Source organism: Ammospiza caudacuta, chromosome 6, assembly GCF_027887145.1.
Source record: "Ammospiza caudacuta isolate bAmmCau1 chromosome 6, bAmmCau1.pri, whole genome shotgun sequence".
Taxonomy (NCBI): Eukaryota; Metazoa; Chordata; class Aves; order Passeriformes; family Passerellidae; genus Ammospiza; species Ammospiza caudacuta.
Window position 1 is genome coordinate 18,563,449 of NC_080598.1, and position 18,938 is coordinate 18,582,386.

The window sequence follows — 18,938 nt, forward strand, 5'->3', positions numbered from 1 at the left end:
CTTTATGATGTAGCTTGAGTTTTCATGTAGCATTCCTGTACATGCTAGTGTTACCTAGTTAATTCAGAACTGCATAGCAAGTTTCTCTGTATTTGTTGAAGTGATTTCTTTCATGCCAATTTGATTTTTAACTGTTTATTTTCTCTTTTTCCCTTTATGCAGAAAGAGTCCAGCCAACCTGCTGAATGCAAACAACAGTAATAAGGAAATACCACTTGGAAGTGATATTTGAACAACTTGTAACAAATAGTTGGATACCTGGCCTGCAGTTCAGGATATTCTATCGCTGCAGCACAATCTTATTAACAATGCTTAAAATTAATTTGTTTTAAAATGCATGATTTTCACTAACTTTATTGCTTAACATGTACAGTGGCAACTTCAATGCATTTGGGAAATATGAGGTTTAAATAAAGCACACTCTACAGCCGTTGGTACACTGTAGCTAGGTATGTCAATAGGCCTTTAGAGCCTTTTGCCCTATGCATAGGGGAATAGTCCAGACTACCATGTGAGGATTATCCACTTTCTTGCTCGACATTGAAAATCGTGGAATAGCAATGTGCTGAGAAGCTAAAGTAAATGGATGACATGTATGGTAGCTGAAACAGATAGAGCAATATGACTTTTTTGCTAGTTCCCTCCCCCATTTTTTAATGTTTCTTGCAACCTACAGATTGAACTAGTGCTTGAGCAGCTTTAAATGTCATATTTATTATCTCAGTACAACCAGTTGAGTTGAAGTAATTTTACTTCATTGAAGAGGGTGTCATATTTGAGACTTAGTTGTTCATCTTACTATTTATTTATTCATGTTTGTAAGTACTTTGACAGAATTAGTGCTTTTTAATAGTTTTTAATAGTTTTTAATATACTTGAAAAATTTTCTTCCTCTTTTGCATACAATATGGGTACTTGTAAAACAGGTAATTCAAAGTGGTCTCAATGTAGTAGTCTAGACAGAAGAAACAAACTCGCATCAAAATGACAACTCTTCTGGATGAAGATCAAAATGTAAAGGCCAAACTTGCTGTTGGTGGAAGTGGGTTGCAGCCAAAGAACCAGACAATTTCCAGTAGTGTTATCGCTTAGTGTCCAGCATGAAAGGACCTTTCACTATGAACACGGAATCTATCAAAGTGAGTCAGTTTAATAAATCTGAAGTTTGGGTGTCTTACTTGCAACACTGAAATTATTCCATTCCACATTTTGTTTTATTTCAAGTTCTGAAGTCTGCAAAACTATGTTTTGTTGTTGTGTGGCACTTAAAGTACACATCTCTAGTTTCAGCATCCATTACCAACCTCTGGCAGCAGTTGAATAGCAGCTGTATCAACACTGTGACCAGGCATGTAGAGTGCTCCAGCCTTACCTTACACATTTGTAACTTAATACGGTGTTTTCAATTTGTACAGAATAGATAGAATATTCTATTAAAGTTGTGAAACATGATTGGTGGTGCCTGTCTGGTCCCTAATGTTTCCTAGGAGAAATGAGCATCCTGTTGTGAATGGTGGAGTGTTAAACACAGCACCTTTCCAGCTGTTTGCCCATGCAGCTCCTGGCTCAACATCTGTCTTTGCCAAAAGCCAAAACAGGAGCCCTTGTAAATATAACTTGCTGGCAGTTCTTTGATGTAAATCAGAACAAACTTGCTCAATTTGCAAGCAAACAGTCTGGAATCTTTTGTAAGAGTTGGGCTTTTAGGGAGGCAGCATCATTACAAGATTCCACATGATCCATGCACTTAGGTCACGGACTGAATGAGGTGCTGGGGGCCAAACTGGTTTATGAATGTTAAGGTACTCCCACAGCTGACCTCCCAGTCAGAAAATGTAACACTACTACTCAGGTGCCACAGTATTAAGGCAGGAATGAGGAAAGAAGGCAGGAACAGGGATAGGTTCTGGCCTGTATTTTTAAAAATTAGATTTTTGTAGCCTAGTCTGACTGCAGTGCACTCGGGCAGGCATGGAGAGCAGTGTGAAGGTGGTTCTGACAAGGACAGGAATAATGGAGCTTGCCTGTGTGCAGACTGGCTCAGCACAGTGCAAGGTACTCAAGTAGAGAGATTTGACCTGGTTTGTTACTGTTTCCTCCAATATAAAGAGAAATATCTCCCCGTCCTCAAGCACTACTACTTTCCACTACATGGTTAAACGGGAGTGCTGCTACCTGGAGATAAACATCTGCAAATTAGCACACCAAAGTAATTTATGTGCATGAATCCTGAAAGGCTGACTTTAATTTCGAGAAAACGGGAAATTCCAGAACATGTGGAGCAAATGTGCCAGCATCTAGGGAGCCAAATGAGATGGGTGGGTAATGAAGCTGCCTAGCAAGATGTTCATCCTAGAGAGAATGATGGGAAAGCTGACCTGGGCTTCATTCAAATGGAGTTAATGCTGGTTGACACAGCCTAATAGAAAACAGATCTTGTCAAAACCCAGCTGTGCTCTTCCCATTGCAGATCTCACCAATTATGGCAGAGATGAGCAATTCTTAGACTTCACTGTTTTCACTTAGAGACTTTGTCTGCAGGAAATGAACTGGTACCTGTGCAGCTCATTCCTCTAACAGAGTATGAAGAACTGCTGAGGTGGTAGGCAGAATGTCATGGCCAGATAAATCCAGGCTGAATGGTAAATCCAGGCTTGATGGAGTGTGGGTGTGCAAAAATGCGCAAGTTACTGTTTGAATGAATTTATTTCCTCTTTTATATTGGTGTGTTTTGTAGACTGGGCCATGAGACAAATAAATGAATGCTTTATGCAAAGCCAGTGGCAATTTTTTAAAAATGGTGAGGTGAAGAGCAAAATGTCTGTGCATCCATGCCTGATTGTCATCTGAGCACCCTGATAAAAACCCTGAAGTTTAGTCTGTAGGAACACGCTTTGGTGATGCAGCCTTCATGTTGGTGGCTTCTCATTCGAGGGAGGAAAAAACTCCAGTTCTGGGCCTGAAAGCTGAAGCAGCTGGAAGCACTCCAAGAGGAATTCATCTGGTGTGTCACCTGCTTGGGATACACATGATTAACAGCCTCTCAGTGCCTGGGTTGTCTAGGAAGAGAGCCTTGGAGGTACTGCTCTGCTGCCCTATCTGATGCAGGAACAAATGGCAAATGCTGGGCTGCCAGCTGAAACTCAGGGACAGTCTGTGGCTTCTCAGGAGTCCAGCACAGCACCAGGGTACCTTCCTGGAGATTTGGTGTTTGGGATAACAGAGCTTTTGGTTCAATTCCAGTATGTTCAGTTATTTGGGGTTCACTATTTGGTTAGGATCTGTGGTACCTGGAAAAATTAAGATGGTCTCTGTGTGTTTCCACTCTCCTCATTAAACGAGCTTTTCCTGTTTTAGAATAAAGGAGGCTGCTAATGGATTCATGCTCAGTTAAATGCTGCCTTGCTGGCAGTTCCTCAAGCAAATGAGGTCTGGCTGGGAAGCCAGCTCAGCACAGCGCAGGCCGAGGAGCCCCATGCTGCAGAGGGACACGTAAGAAGAGGTCAGACTAGTTCAGCACGAGGAAATCGCTTCCCTGCGAGCTCAGCGATGCAGAGGTGAGTTCAAGATGTGAGACATGGCCCTGCTGCCTGACGCTGCATTGAGCTACCACCTGAGGAACTTGTGCTCGAAATGGGCACCTTCTTCTTCTGAAGCATCTTTGCTCCAGCACTGTTGGAAACAGCTCTAGCTCAGGAAACATCCTTCCCAGCTGAGCTGACAGTAAAGATACAGAGGGACTATTTAGAGGACATATGCTCACAGGACAAGGAGGCTTCAAACTGAACAGCAGGTTTAGATCAGATATTAGGAAGAAATTATTTATTATGAAGGTGGTGTGGCACGGGTTGCGCAGAGAAATTGTGGATGTCCCATCCCTGGCAGTGTTGAAGACCAGGTTGAATGGGGCTCTGAATAACCTGGTCTAGTGAAAGGTGCCCCTGCTCATAGCAGGAGGGTTGGAACGAGATGTTCTTTCCACCCAAACAATTCTGAGTCTATGACAAATGGCAATGTATAAAAAAAAAATAAGAGTTCTGTATTCATGCTTCTTTATTCTCTTGCCTTTTTCCAAGGATAAATACCTGTATTATTCCCCAACTAAAATCCACAGGGAATTGATTTTATGTCAATATCTGTTCAGGACTCCTCCCCTGAAGCTGAAGTACTCACAGTTTTTACCTTTGCTGTCCATGTTTTTCACTACAAATCAGTGTGCAAACAACTCTGTTGCAGTAGCTGTGACCTGTGCATGGAAAAACTTACATCCTCCCTTTCCCAAATGGCTTATCACACTAATAGCAGGAAGAAGTTTTTTTTTTTTTCCATTTGCTCATATTGATGTCCTAAATACCACCAGCCTCTCACAGGCCAGGGCCGTGAATCCTAAACAATAGTTGCCCTAAGTCATTGCTGGTTTGACAAGCATCCAAGAAAAAGAAAAGGGAAAAAAAATTTTAAAAAGTCCAAGCCTGTGCGCTGTTAATGAGGCATCATGTGAATGAAGACTGAGCAGTTTGTCAAGTGCCGGCTTTTGTTTCCAGGCTGCCTTTCCTCTCTGCTGGTTCACCTCTCCATTACACAAGCGAAAACGCTCGCTCCACCCAGCAGCACTGGCCTCTTGCACAAGCTGCCTTACCCTCCGGATTTTACCGTGGGAATTTGGACACCGTGTGGGGATGCCAGAGCCGGTTAATGCAACCCAGTGAGCCTGTGCTGCAGCTGCCAGCTCTGCTCCAGAGAAGCCTCCTGGCCTCTGTGAGCCTCCCTGGTAACAGTCCCCCACTGCAAAAAAGATCCCTCCCAGCAAAGTTTCCTTTCCCCAAAAAGCATCACCAGTGATGCTGTGGCCTCTTGCTGGCTCGCCCCCACCTCCCTGCTTGCCCCAGCATCTGCAGAGTGGACATAACCCGTACTAGACTCAACCCAGCTTGAGAAAAAGGGCTGAAGAGAAGGGAAACACTAGGGAAAGGAATTTACTCATCATTCATGACAACCTAAAGGGTGGAACAAAAAATTAATAATTTGACCCTGTTTGGGGCAGAAACCAAACAGCATAGGATGGTCTGATCTATCACTAATGCAAGTTTCTGCACTGTGCGAATATTCCTTGTGAGCTGTTAAATTGGTTTTTATTACAAAGCAAATTCACTCTGGTTTTTGAGTCTGCCTTTTAGGGATAAATGACAACTTGCTTAGTTATATAACGTCTATTTGATAAACTCTGTTAGGTCACACTTAGAAGGAGGTTGGGATTTTTTTCCCTTTTTTTTTTAATATTGTTCTTTTACTGAACCCAGTTATCTGATTTTCCTTCTTCCTTTTCATGCTTCTGACTTAAGGCACATTCCAAACTCTTTGATTTGCCTGAACAGAAAGAGCATGAGAGAATGAAAGTTGGGTGAAAAATGAGTATTGGAGCTCCTGCTAAAGCCAACTGCTGGAGTTGGTGATGGGATATAACTTGTTAGGGGAGTTACAGCACTTGTGTAGAGGTCATGCAGAGCTCCTCCACACGAGTAAATAGTTCAAGGAGTTTTGATGCAGAGAAAAAACAATTAAGATATAACTGCTGCTGACATTCCCCTGAGCCGTTTCATCTCTTACTGCTTCAAAAAATCAGGGAAAAACAAATTATGCACTTTCAATCTGAGATTTATATAGGCTGAATTGTTGCTTAGCGTATGAAAAGATCAAAAAGGAGATCTTTGAAGACAGATTGCCTACAAAGAACACTGGACTGTTATTACATTAAAAAAAAAAAAAAAGAGAGAGAGTTTAATAAGCACAGTTCAGGTCAAAATGTGGGCAAGTGCATGTGTGCAATAAAGTGTTTGCAAGGGCTGCTTGCTCAGGCGTTTCAAAGCCGGGCAGCAGGAGGGAAAATCGCAGAGCCGGCATCTGGAGCAGCAGCAGCAGCAGCAGCAGCAGCAGGATTCCACGTGTGCCCTGCTCTGCACCCGGAGTGCCGACTCACACTCGCTGGAGCTGCTTCGGCTGGAAACTCCTGTGGTCGCAGGGATGGCCTGGCTGGTTTTGGGATCTCCCGGCCAAGGAGCAGAGGGGATGGAGCCCTCTTTCCCTCCACCCCCAGCTTCATCTTGTGCCTTCTGGGGAGCAGGTGTTTCAGTCACTTTCACCCAATGAGGCTGCAAATAAACACTGGGACTGAACCCCTGGGAACTGATTCTGTTTTGGCTGGGGACAGAAAACCAGCAGCGCTCTGAACGTTCACTTCACAGTGTGAGATCAGCACCGTTCCTGAATCCAAGCAGGGGTGGGGATCACCCCTGTGGGTGCTCCTGGCCCTGGAAACAAGCCATCCATGACCTTGCAGCATCCCTAGGAGATGGAGACCAAAATGCAGAGCTGCAGTGGGCATCCAGCTCCAGCAAGCCCCTGGCACAGCCCGGCACAAGGGATGCTGCCCCCAGTCTTGTTCTCCGCCCCTCATACCCCTGAGCATCCTTCCTCCACACCTGGCCTCATCTGCGGGCGCAGGGCAGGAGGAGGCAGAGGGAGGAGAGGAGAGAGGGGAAGGAGAGGAGGCAGAGGAAGAAAAGAGAGAGGAAGGAGAGGAGGCAGAGGAAGGAAAGAGAGAGGAAGGAGAGGAGGCAGAGGAAGGAAAGAGAGAGGAAGAAGAGGAGGCAGAGGAAGGAAAGAGAGAGGAAGAAGAGGAGGCAGAGGAAGGAGAGGTGAAAGGGGAAGGAGAGGAGGCAGCCTGGCCTCCCTTCTCCTCCGCGGTGTGCGGCAGCCTCTCCCAGCAGCCAGCCCGAGCAGCACTCGGGGTTTGCCGGCTGCGAGGAGCCGGCCAGCAGCAGCAGCAGCAGCATCTCAGTGCGGGTCCGATTTCAAAGGCAGCCCTGATAAAGACGTTGGGGGAAGGCAGAGCAAACAGACACCGTAATTGCGGTGCGCGCTTTCTCATCTCCGCGGCAAGTTGCAAAATGTGCCGCCTCCTTCCTTGTCAGCCGGGCTTTAATTGGCTTTAATGAACAGGCAATTACATTATTTCAATTTTTAATTAAAGGGTGTGTTGGTGCAGGGGAGGGAGGGCCGACCCCCTTCGAGCTTGTCAGTGGCACAAAGGGAGGTATCTGGGTATGGTGCAGGAGGGTTTTTGGGGGGCTCCTCCCTCATACCCCTGGGGCAGGGAGGGCTTCACGGGGGCTCTGGGCTGTCTGGCAGGAGCAGATGGAAGCCAGAGGCCTCCCAGCCACGCCGCTGGCAATTGTAGATCTTACCCCAGCACCCCCAGGCGAGCTGCAATCAGCTTCTTTTCTCTTTTTCTTCTATCTTTATTTTTTTTTTTTCTTTTTGTGCTAGAGCCAGCAGATCAAAGGGGCAGCAAATAGCTTTAAAAAAACCCAAAAACAAAACAAAACCCAAAAAATCCCAAACAACAAAACCCCAAAAAGCCCTTCCAAGCCAAACCAAGCCCTCCCCACACTGTGAACCAGCCAGAAACACCTCCTGGATAAAGTGCTTGATGCATGTTGGCAGGAGGAGCTGCTGGGGTGGGATGAGTGTCTTAAAGCTGAAGCAGAGCCACAACTGGGTGCTGACTTTATTTTAATATTTTATTTTATTTATTATTTTATTTTTAGTTGCTATTTTAGTTTATGTTGATATTTTATTTGATTTGATATTTTAATTTATTATATTTTATTATATATTTTATTTTATTTTATTTTATTTTATTTTATTTTATTATTTTCTAATGCCAAGCAGCAGGCAACTGCCCTGTGATAGAATCACCTTCCCTATGACCCCACACAGTGAGCACCAAGGTGGGACTGACCCACCCAGCTCACCTGTTCATTTTCCTGTAGACACCACCTTGTCTGTCTGTGCTAAAGCATGACTGGAGAGGGAAAAATGGAGGCATGTGGTAGAAATGTTCCTTGGGAAGCAGCAATAATTGCAGGGCCCAAGCTGCTGGCTGAGTGTCTGTGCTTTATTGCTCTCTCTAGCAGCCAGGCAGCCGGAGCTTTGGCCTTGACTTGGTTCCATGTGCTGGGATGTCCTCCGTCACCGTGTTTCAATAAAACACAATCACTTTACGACTTCCTGTAGACAGAGATAAAAAGTCATTCAGAGGAGAAGCTGGCGGCTCTGTGGCTGCACTGCACCCTTGGCGTTCCCTCCGCCCCAGCCGCCATTGCCAGGCTTGCCCTTGGCTTGCAGGGAGCACCGAGCTGCTGGCCAGGCATGGCTGGGATGCCCAAGGTGCCCACAGAGCAGCTGGCAGAGGCAGGAAGGTGGCCAGGCCTGCACTATAGCCAGGGCCACTCCACGGAGTCCCAGGAAGGGCAAGGGCAGAAGAAAAGGGAAAGGAGGCAAGGTGCAAGGTGCAAGGTCCTTGTGAGCAATGATCGGTTCACCTGCTGGTCAAATATAGCTGGAGCTGACTGGCGCTGCTGTGTGGGCACGCTGAGTCACCTCTGCTGCCGGCCAGCCGCCCCAGCCCCGCGCCAGGTGGGACAACAAGGTCGCCTTTAGGCAGGGAGAAGGGAAACCTGCCTTTTGAAAGAGCCGGGTGGGAGCTGGGACAGTCAGCACTGAGGCAGCAGCCTCCTCCCTTTGAAGGTCGGGGCTGAGATTCCGCTGCAGGCTCCGTGCCAGCCCCCTTCGAGCACAAACCTCCCCCCTGCCTTCCCACTTCCTTTGCCCCGGGCTCCCAGATGCTCCACAAAAGCTCATCGCCCTCGCTACCCGCAGCAATCATCGATCACAGCATGGTTTGTGGAGGGGACTGCTTTACAGTGACCCACAACCTGTTATCTCCCAGAGAAAGGCATCTGCTCCCACAGAGACAGCTGCTTCTCCATCCCAGCACCCAGCTTTCTCACGAGATGAAGGCCTTTCCCCCCTTTCTTCCCTCGTTACTGCTGGATGAGAAATCACTTGATCCAAGATGACATGCAGCAACTGCTTGCAGAGAATGAAAACTGCCTTCCTGCAGTTCAGGCTGGGGAACAGGGTGCCCTTCCCTTGGGGCAACCTCATCCTCATCCTCATCCTCATCCTCATCCTCATCCTCATCCTCATCCTCATCCTCATCCTCATCCTCATCCATCTATGAGCAGCCATCACTGTTAGAGCCTGGCTTCACACCAGAAGCAGAAGCAGCGAGTGAGGCCCCCAAGGACGATAAGTGGTGGAATGGCTGTGGCTAAAGGGGATTTCTGGCTGCAGGTGTGGTTGTGCTTCTCCTGCCCCTGCTCAACGCTCAAAGAGTTTTCCCATGGAGACAGCCGGCCCTTGACAGGCAAGTGAAACAGGAGCAGCCATGAGTCACCAAAGATAAAGGTCAAGCTCGTTATCAGCCTTGGGAGAGGCTGGGCTGGGTGTGCTGCAAAGAAATGTGCTCAGAGGCCAGCCAGAGCCAAAAATCCCAGTGCCATGGACACCTCTGCCCAGGGGACCAGCCCAGGGGTGCTGGTTTTCTTCTCCCACTGCCCATTTCCCAGCAGCATCCGGTGGTGATAATGGGTTTCAGTGTGCCCTGGGCCAGGTGGCGCCGGCAGGGTGGCTGATGGGTGCTTCAATGAGCTGTGGGTGCTGGAGCACCCACACGGCTCCCACAGAGTGCTTGGCTCTTGTCACGTGTTCCTGGGGTGCCCACAGATGAGTCCTGTCCTCTGTGGCAGGAAGAAAAGAGATTTCTCACTGAAATCAAACATTTTTCCTTCTGCTCTCACACAGCTTCTCACTTCAAGGTCCCATGAGGAGAGTTAAGGCTGGAGATGTGCCATGTGCACACTCCCCTGTGCCTATGGAGTCCAAAAAGGCTTTCAGAAAAGCCTTGGCAATGAGAGGGGGCTGGCAGTGTCTGTGTTGGAAACTCCAGCCTCGTTTTCCAGTATTTTGGCCAAATGTGTGATTTGCTATTTGTGTCCCTAGGTTACTGCTCTTGCAAACAGGCACAGTCATGGACATGCATGTCCGCTCTGGAGTGCCCTGCCCGTGGCCTCTCTGGCTGCTCACAGCCCACAAAGCTTTTGCTGCAGCCCCGGATCCCGCAGCTCTGACCAGGGGTTTCCAATTATGGGAAATGTGTCCGGTTCCACGCCTGACTCCTGCTCCAGTAAGGCTGGAAGAATGGCTTAGTCATTCTGGCTGCCTGCCAAGCCATTTAACTCGTTTTGCTCCCTTTGGAGGTTATTTCCGGGCTCCAAAGGCCAGCAGGGCTCCCCACTGCAAATGTCCGATAGCCGATAAATGCATTGAGGAAACGAGGAACTTAAAGCACTTTATCCCTGATGTAGCAACCCTGGTTACAACACCTCCAGAGAAGCTCAGATAAACCCATCCTGGGTGGTAAATGCCAGTCAGTGCCACCTGTCCTTGGCTGAAGAAAAGACCCCTCTTCTAAAGGACACCAGTAATTTGGGACTAATGGCTAGGATTTTGTGATATTTGTCCCAGCCAGCTCTCAGCGATTACCCCACAGGAAAGGAGTTTATGTGTTTTAAGCAGTCACACAGTGTTAGAGATGTCCTGAATTTTCAGATCAATGCAAATAACTTCCTCCCCCACCCTGCAGCTGTACCAGAGGCTGGGATGGAGCCCCACTGGGCTGATAGAGGACATGCAAAGGGGAAAGTATGGGAGCCAGGTTCCAGAGGAAACCCCTGGGAAGGGGGAACAAAACTGCCCCAAATAGAGCAGCAGGATGCTCTTGGCTGAGCATAACATCTCTGTCCTGCTCCCCCCGATCCTCTGTGCCATGGCTGCATCCCCCGTTCATCATTCTGCTGTAACCTGGGCTGCCCTGCCTCCAGGGAAATCTATTTTTGGCCCGTCCTGGGGGAGCAGAGCCTGGCCAAGGTTACATGCCAAGCACCCTCATTTCCTCCTCTTAACTGCCTCCCTGCTTTATCACAAACTTTCTCCCTTCATCTTTTTTTCCACTCGTAAATGCTGCAATCACTGGGCTCCCACATTGCCCAGGGCCACGGGGCCAGCAGGCTCAAACCCATCTCCTAAAACACTGGCTTTTTGCTCCCTCCACAAAACAAACAGAGATTTCCTCAAACCCATTTCTCCCAGCCACCAAACTGTAGTTTCTCTAATAGAGCAGGGAAAAAAAATCCTCAGCTTTTTATGGCTTAGGATTTCCCTTTCACACCTCCTGGCTCAGCCAGGCGGCACAGGGACCACCAGGAGCAGAATGACAGCATCACTGATGCTTGCCCAGCCCCAGCTCTCAGCCTGGTGGGACATGCCCTGAGCTACTCATTGCAAATATTTGCCCAGGTGGGGCCAGGTGTTTGAGTATGAGGTGGGCTGAGTAACCAGCAGGAAAGAAGAGAGTTTGACTGCTACATTTTAGCCCCATGGGCAAATATTAACTCGAGGAGCAAGTGGACTCCTGCTATCCGCTGCCACACGAGCCACGAGGCAAAGGACAGGTACAAACTGGGAGGCACATGGAGCTTATAAACACCAACATCCACAGCTCAGGACTACTGGACTCACCCCAAACCCTTTCATTTATTTGGTGGTAGGAATGGGGAGACAAATCAGTGATAGGTGAGAACTGGGAAAAACCAATCAGAACTGGAAAAATACACATTGCTGATTTCCATTTTCCATTTTATCCAATGTTTTTAGGATTTTTTTCTCCCCTGTGGCTTTCAGATGTCACTGAATGACCTGAAGTTGATGCCTAGAGAGTATTTATTGCATTTTAATCCAACATATGAGACCCCTGTTTCCCTCCAGCCTTCCTGAGCATTGCCAGCCAGGCACCAGAGCATCCTCAGCTCCCACTGCCTGCTCCAGGAGAAGCACAGGTTTAGTGAGGGAGCAGCAGGGTAATGGTAGCAGGTAAAGATCACAGCAGTGGAAACAATGGAAAGGAGGTGAAAGCCTCAGGAGAAAATAGAAAAAATATCCTAAACCCTCATCTAACCGCTTCCCTTCACACCTGCCACAGTGTGTACTGGCTTCAAAAAGAAAAACTGGCAGCCAAAGCACAATGTCAGCTCTACCACCTGCCCTGCCACACACACCCCAGCTGTCCGGGAGGGAAAGGATGCTCTTTCCCCTCCAGCTACTTCCCACAACCTGGCCCTGGCCACTTCTGGGAATGATGCACTGGAGGAGTTTCTTTTTGATGTCTTTCCAGCCCTCCTTGAGACAGGAAACATCCCAAAGCTGGACAGTACCATGACCTTATATTCTCTCCCCAACTCCCTTAAGTTTGCTGATGTTGTGGTTAGGCAGTCCTGTGATCCTTTTCAGTGTTTATTCTAAAAGTTTATATACTGAAAAAAAAAAAAAGAAACAAAAAAACCTCCCCAAAAAAACCAAAACAGGCAAAATTCAGAATGTGAGGGCAGGAGGATGTGCCAACAGGGAGTTCAAACCTGTGCTGTCTGTCAGGGCAGCCAGGTGGGGACACGGGTCACACTGCCCTGTGTGACACAGGACATCCTGGCCCTTGTCAGGGCTGGAGCTGCCACAGTCTCCACACACGGATAAAGACAGGACAAAGATGGTTTAAAGCCACTTCCTGGACCTTGGCAAATTTCGAAAGTTCAGGTAATGTGGAGCAGTGACCTTCAGTACGCAATGTCAGCGTACTTCTGCAAAGCCTGGCCCTTCACAATCTCCAGTAAAAGCACTGCAGGGTAATAAAAGGCAGCAGGCAGGCAATGCCACGCTGAATGGCATGAGCTGAAACCACCAGGGACTTCCTTTGCAAAGAGCTCATCAGTGTCAGCCCAGGCTGAGGTCTCAGACATTTATTGTTGCTGCTGAAAATAAAGATATCCCAAATATTTATCCCAAGAGATTTAGTGTGAGAAGTTGAATGCTTCAGCAGGGAAATGTCCCGTCATTTTAAAGCTGTGAGCTGTAGCCTAAACCATCTTCTGAGCTCACAGGACATGGGAAAATGTTGACAGCATTCAGAGGGGTCAATAAATAACCTCACAGTTCAGGGCAGGGCTTGGCAAGCCACTGGCTGGGCTTTCCTTTCCTTTGGCAGAAGGGGAAGTACTGAGTCCCCATGGATCCCATGGGGCCCTGTGATGGGGTTCTGTCCTCCCCTCTGACATTTCAGGGTGCTCATGGATCCCCCCATGATGCTCAGCAAGCTGCTTTGTGAAGAGAATTGTGAGAACAGGCTGTGTTGAGGTCCACCAGCATCTAAACAGCAGTCCTGGACCAAACCCAAACTGTGGGGTCAACACCTTCCTCACCTGCATGAAGACGCACCCAGGCTCCTCCAAGCCAGGCCAAGCTACACAGGGATCTTGCAGCATCTTTTTACCTGTTGTATTTCTGCCAAATGGGCATGAAATTGCGCCAACAGGCTCAGAGATATGGGTATTAGGAGGGGCACCAACAGCTCAAAAGACCAGATAGCACAAGACTTCTTTTTCCATTTTTATTTTAATAACCAAACTAAACACCTGTACAGCATCCAAAGTGGGGAACACACTACACACACAGTCATGCCCAGGCTGCTGGAAAGAGACAGAGCAAAACAGCCCCTCTTCCCCCAGTTTTTAATGCCAGTATGGAATTTGGGTGCCTGGAGTTGTCCTAAGCAGGTTGGATTTGGCACATTCCCACCCTTATTTGGCTGTCTGCTGCAGAGCACAGCCAAGGCCCGGCTGACGGGAAATGACATCTTTTCTTCCCAGCTCCTCACAACTGCTCCATGACTGTCTGCAGCAGTTTACAACATGTAATGGTAACACACTGACTCAGTGGGATGAGACATTTCAAGCCTCTCAGGAAAAAAGAGTCTTAGTCAGATAAATATTAGTAAATTGAGCAAGCTGGACTACGTGCTATTGCTGATTAATCCATGGCTTGCGTAGGGTACAAAAAAAGGATCTCCCAGATTGAGCAAAGATGCTTCCTCTGATGCCCTTGTTTAAATTAACACAAAAGCTCCAGCCTTGCTGCCCATCATTTACTGTAATCACCTAACAAACAGCCTGGGTGGCCTTCACCCCCCTGGCTGAGACCTTTGCCAGTGAACTGCCCCTAAGAGAAGAGCTTCTTCACCTGAGCTTGGCCATCTTGGAGCGATGCCCAAGCTCTCTGTGTTCATGGAAAGGCCTGAACATCCCCAGGGGACACTGAGCCCCCTCCCAGGGAATCTCCAGTATGGGCAGCTGGCCCTAATGTGCTCCATGCTGCTCCAGGAGGTCCTGCCCACAGAGGGATTGGCACCACCAGTTCACCAGTGGAGTTTGGAGGGACCCAATGGCACCAATTTGTCCCAGGGCATTTCTGAGGGAAAAGAATATTAAGGAACTATAGCCAAAAACTTCCCAGAGATACTCTGAAACAGTCTAAAAACAAAAACAAAACAAAAACCCCAACAAACAAATACGCCCCCCAAACAACAACAACAACAACAACAACAGCAAAAAACCCCAAACCCAAAACAAAAAACCCAAAAAACCCTACCAAATATTTAAAGGAGTATAAGGATGTGAAAAAAATTGAATAAAATGGGAAAAACATGAAAAAGCTCTGCTCATCATAGACTTTCCCCAGTAACAACCCACCCTTTTAGTTTACAGCTATTTAGGGTTTTTGAGTACAGGTTTCCTAGGAGACTCAGTGGTCACTGTACTGAGCTCCAGTTAAAAGTGCCTGTGGATACAGCTACGCCCTAATATAAACATGGAGGGCAGCAATTTACAATGCAGGACCATATGTTCCTCTGTTGCTAATCGACTTCAGCTGCCAGGATTACAATGTCAGTGCTGTAAACCAGCTTTTTCCCCTACACATGTCATGTTGAAATCATTATAATAAAAGCAATTTTACAGCCTTCAGTCTGCGCTCCCCTCTGCTGCTGAGCAGCCTGCATTAATGCCAGAAAAATTAGGGGTCCTTCTCCAAGACAGAGTCCTGGGGGAGGAGATGCACAGCTCCAGGATTACAGAGGGACAGTGGGAACAAACCCAAGGCAGCTGCAGGAATGCCAATAGCTGCAGCAGGAGCTCCTGCATCTTTTGGGAGGGAGATGCAAAGTTTGGGCCAGCTGGAAACCCTGGTGGGATAAATGCACGGCTAAATCCCACAAAAAGGGCAGCAGGTCCTACTGGTGGGCCTGTGGAGTTAAATTGAGAAACTCCCCAATTTTTTGCCATTTTTCCTCGGTGTGATCCCTATCCATCCTCATCCCTGACCTTAAAGCTGGGGCTGCTCCTGGCGGTGCCTGCCTGGCTGCCGCGCTTTGTTACCATGACTCACACAGGTAGCCACGGCAACCCGATGCTGCCGGCAGCAGGGCACTGCCGCCTCCCTCGGAAACAGTGATCAAACAAACCCCTCCTCTGGAGCGGGCACTCACTGCAGCGCCGTGTGTCACGGCACAGCCACCGATGCAGCCTGCCAGAGCTGGCACCACCAGCCCATCCATCGAGGCTGAGTGTGGCCATCCCATCCCACACCCATAAAATCATCCCTGTGCACAAGACACGTGCAAGCACCCACCCCTCAGCGGCTGAATGCTGGTCCCTTCTCCTGGGAAAGGGATGAAGCCACACTTGCATGCCAAATTGCCATTTAGGCTTCTAAAATGCCCCTGGTAAGTTGGAGATTGCTTTGGGGCAAAGCAGAGGGTGGTGCCAGCACCCCTGGCAAGTGTGGGAAGAGGGAGATGGCCGTGTGGGACAGGGCTCCTGTGACTGAGTGTCAGTCTGCTTCCCATCACCTTCCTCTGGTGCACACTCCCCACTGGGTTATTTCCCCCCTCTTCCGAAGAACAGAGACAAATTCCTAAATTTTGAGTTTCCTGGAGATGTCCTGTATTTGGGGGGCAAGAAGGGCCAGTGCCTGATGATTTTATATTAAAGGCAGCTTTATATTAAAGGTGGTTGTGTTTGGGAGCTCACACACTGTCGAGGCACAGCCACGGTGATGTGCTGGGCTGCAAGAAAAAAATCCCTTCTCTTTCTCTCACTGGTAACACAGCTAAACAACCAAACCCAGACTAAAGGGAGTGACAGGTTCCTCCCAGCTGCCAGCCCCAGCTTGGACAGAGACAGCAGCAGCGCCTGAGCTGCAATCACCCAAAGCTCCCATTAGCTGCAGCTTGGTCATGGCCCTTAATTATCCAAGCCATCCACTACCCACACGTAGTCACAGCACCCTGTGACACTTGTCCCAAGCTCTGGTGCCAGGGTAGGATGCAGGGCTGCATCACATCTCTTACCCCTCTCCCCAGGTGCTGAGGTGAAACCAGTGCCCGCTGTCAGCTCTTCACCTAAGTTATTAACCTTATTATTTAAAAAATAGGGCAATATAAATATTTTTTCTTTCCTCAGGCAAAATTAATGCTATATTCTTGTATCAGCAGTGACCAGCTACCATGGCATGCACTAGGATTAGGGTTGTGCTACTTACTTGTCAGGAATTGCCATGTTCCTGGACCAGATGGTTCTGAGCTCCTTGCAGCTCTCCATTCTTTCCTGAGAAATGTTCCTGTAGAAAACTGCTCATGATTTGGCTCTGCTGCCCATTGTGGATTCAGCTGCAGTCACCTTTGCTTTCTGTCTCAGTAAAAGTAATTAAATTTTAAAGACTGCTTTAGGGAATTTCTGCATGGTCACAATGGCAGAGACCCTATGGTACTTTACTAGACTTTCCTTTTATTCTTTTATCCACTTAACTAACCCATCTTAGGTTAAAAAAAAACATGGAGCCTTCATACAATGGACATATGTTCAAAACTAGGGTCCCTGTTCAGCAAGAACCTACCTTTTTCCACTGTGAGGAATTTTTTCACTTCCCCCCCCCCCTTTTTTTTTTCCTTCCTAGCAGTTTTCTAATTTGGCCAGTATTAAGGCAATTTTACTGAGGTGACAGCTGGGGGAGGCATTGAATATTTCAAAATGATGGATAAATGCACAAGAAAAATCACCCAGATGAAAGCAAAAGCAGAAAGACAGAGACCAAAGTGGTCTTCTGACCCTGCATCTACAGATACAAGTTTCATTTAAAAGGAAATTCAGGTTCTTTTAGTGGAACTTTTGAAGCAAGGTGTGCACAAACATGCCAAGTCCTGCAGCCTTTCCACACCAGGAGCCTTCCTCCAGATGTTCCTTGTATGTTCCTGACTTGCTGCCTGTTCTTTTTTTCTCTTTTTGAAGTGGTGTCCCATTTCCTGTGCACAAAGACCATTCCCTGTTTCATTTTGGGACCAAATTGAAAATATCCTATTGATTTCTGCTCAATATCCAGCTCTGCTCCTGGTTGGCTCCAGCTCCCTTGTTTTTATGGGTCCTTTTGGTCAGAAAGTGGTTTTACAGAGCAGACCAGCATCTACCCTGAAAATGTAGTGTACAACCTAACTGTAAATCAGTCTGGGCTGTTCCCCTCACTGAAACAAAATAAATCACACTGAAAAGCAGGATACAGTGCTGGCTCTCAGGGAAAAGCCCGCAGCTCTTCACATGCCAGGTCACAGTTGCACATATGTTATACAGCCTCTGCCCTACCCCACGAGCAGGGATGGCCACCGTGGTCTTCCCAGAGCGATTCCCAGCCCATCCCTCCCTGAAAAGCTCAGCCAAGCCCTTCCTGGCTCATTCATCAAACCCAGGAGCATCACACAGCCCCCAGCGTTTTTGGGAGCCTCCCCCCAGATGTGCACGCCGCAGTGCACTATCAAAGCGCGGCCCTGGAATCTGGCAGACGGGAGACTTGCAGCGGAAATGGGTTTGGCTCCAGCTCCGATCTGCTCCGTGAATGGGCCTCTGACCCTGCCGGCTCCCTGGGAGCGCTGCCAGCCCTTCAAAGGGGCCGGGCCCTGCCCTGCGAGCTCACCGCTGGGATCGGCCTGCCAGCACCTCTGCGGGTGCCGGCCAGCCGGGCAGGGCGGCGGAGGAGAGCAGCGCTCAGAGTCCGAAGGTGATGCTGCACCAGGTACATACCTGAGCCAATGCTGCTGGAGACACAGCGAGAACCAGCTCGTTAAGCACAGCCCTGCCCTCGGCTGGAAGCTGGATCAGCCCTGTGTCAACTATCGTGAAGGAGTGACAAAATGAGAGGTGTCCAAAAGGAAGGGACTGCAGCCTCACACGTGCCTCTTAAATATCACCTCCAGCTGCCACAGCCTTTTCTGACCTCCCCATGGCGCTGGGCACTGCCGAGGCTGGAACTGTGGGGCCTTCCCTGGATGAGGGTATGGGCTGAGGGAGGGGAATGGCATCAGCCCAGTGATTGCACGGGATAAAAATAAGGAGAAGCAGTATTAATGCAAAACTGGAGAGGTGGGCTGCCCTCGGGAAAGGACGAAGGAAGGGCTGATGGTGATGGGGCAGAGCTGGTGGGATGCTGGGCCTCAAATGAAGCTGGTGGGCTTGGTCAGCCCCTGGCTGAGTCTCTTGGGGTGACCAGGGGCTGGACTCAGAGCAGATGTCCATGGAACATGGCAGAAACCACCCTGGGCTTGACTCAGGCCCCTCTGCCCCAGAGAAAGATGATGCCAGGGCAGATTCAATGCTGTGAAGATGCCCAGACCCAGGCCCTTAGGAACAGTGCTGGGAGCATCCTGTACCCCATTAGGGATCTGGGAAGGGGCAGGGAGTGCTCAGAGGGGCAAGATGGGGCTGTCTCAGATCACAGTGGCCCTCACCTCACCGCGGGCAGAGGAAACACGGGTGGGGAGGGCAGTGGGCAGGCAGGACTGGGGTCCCCTCATACGGCAGCAGCAGCAGTAGAGTGGAAGCCCCCGGCGAGGCAGCCCGTGGGGCAGGCACCCCCTCCCCACAGCCTGCCCACCCACCCGGGGCAGCCTCCAGGACCCCCGGTTGTGTGCCGGGGCCGCCCTCATGGCGCAGGCCCCGGGGCAGGGGCGGCCGGGCGGGAGCGCGGCCCGGGGGGCGGGCGGGAGGCGGGGCGGGAGGGGGCGGCGGGCCGGGCTCCCCGGGGGAGGCACCGGAAGGCGCCCG

General features: G+C 49.2%; 1 protein-coding gene across 4 annotated transcripts in view; it reads left to right on the top strand.

The window, feature by feature from the left end:
- Window positions 1–2,823, top strand: part of NAP1L4 (nucleosome assembly protein 1 like 4) — a 29,466-nt gene extending 26,643 nt beyond the window's left edge. For 2 of the 4 annotated variants that reach the window (XR_009274826.1, XR_009274827.1), the window contains one exon: window positions 163–2,823. Coding sequence is in view for 1 of the 4 variants with exons in the window: in XM_058806443.1 (XP_058662426.1) it covers window positions 163–201 (39 nt within the window). In the remaining 3 variants the exon portion in view is untranslated. The remainder of the gene's footprint in view (window positions 1–162) is intronic. The other 2 variants (XM_058806442.1, XM_058806443.1) reach the window with 2 other exon arrangements.
- The last annotated feature ends 16,115 nt before the right edge of the window (window positions 2,824–18,938 follow it).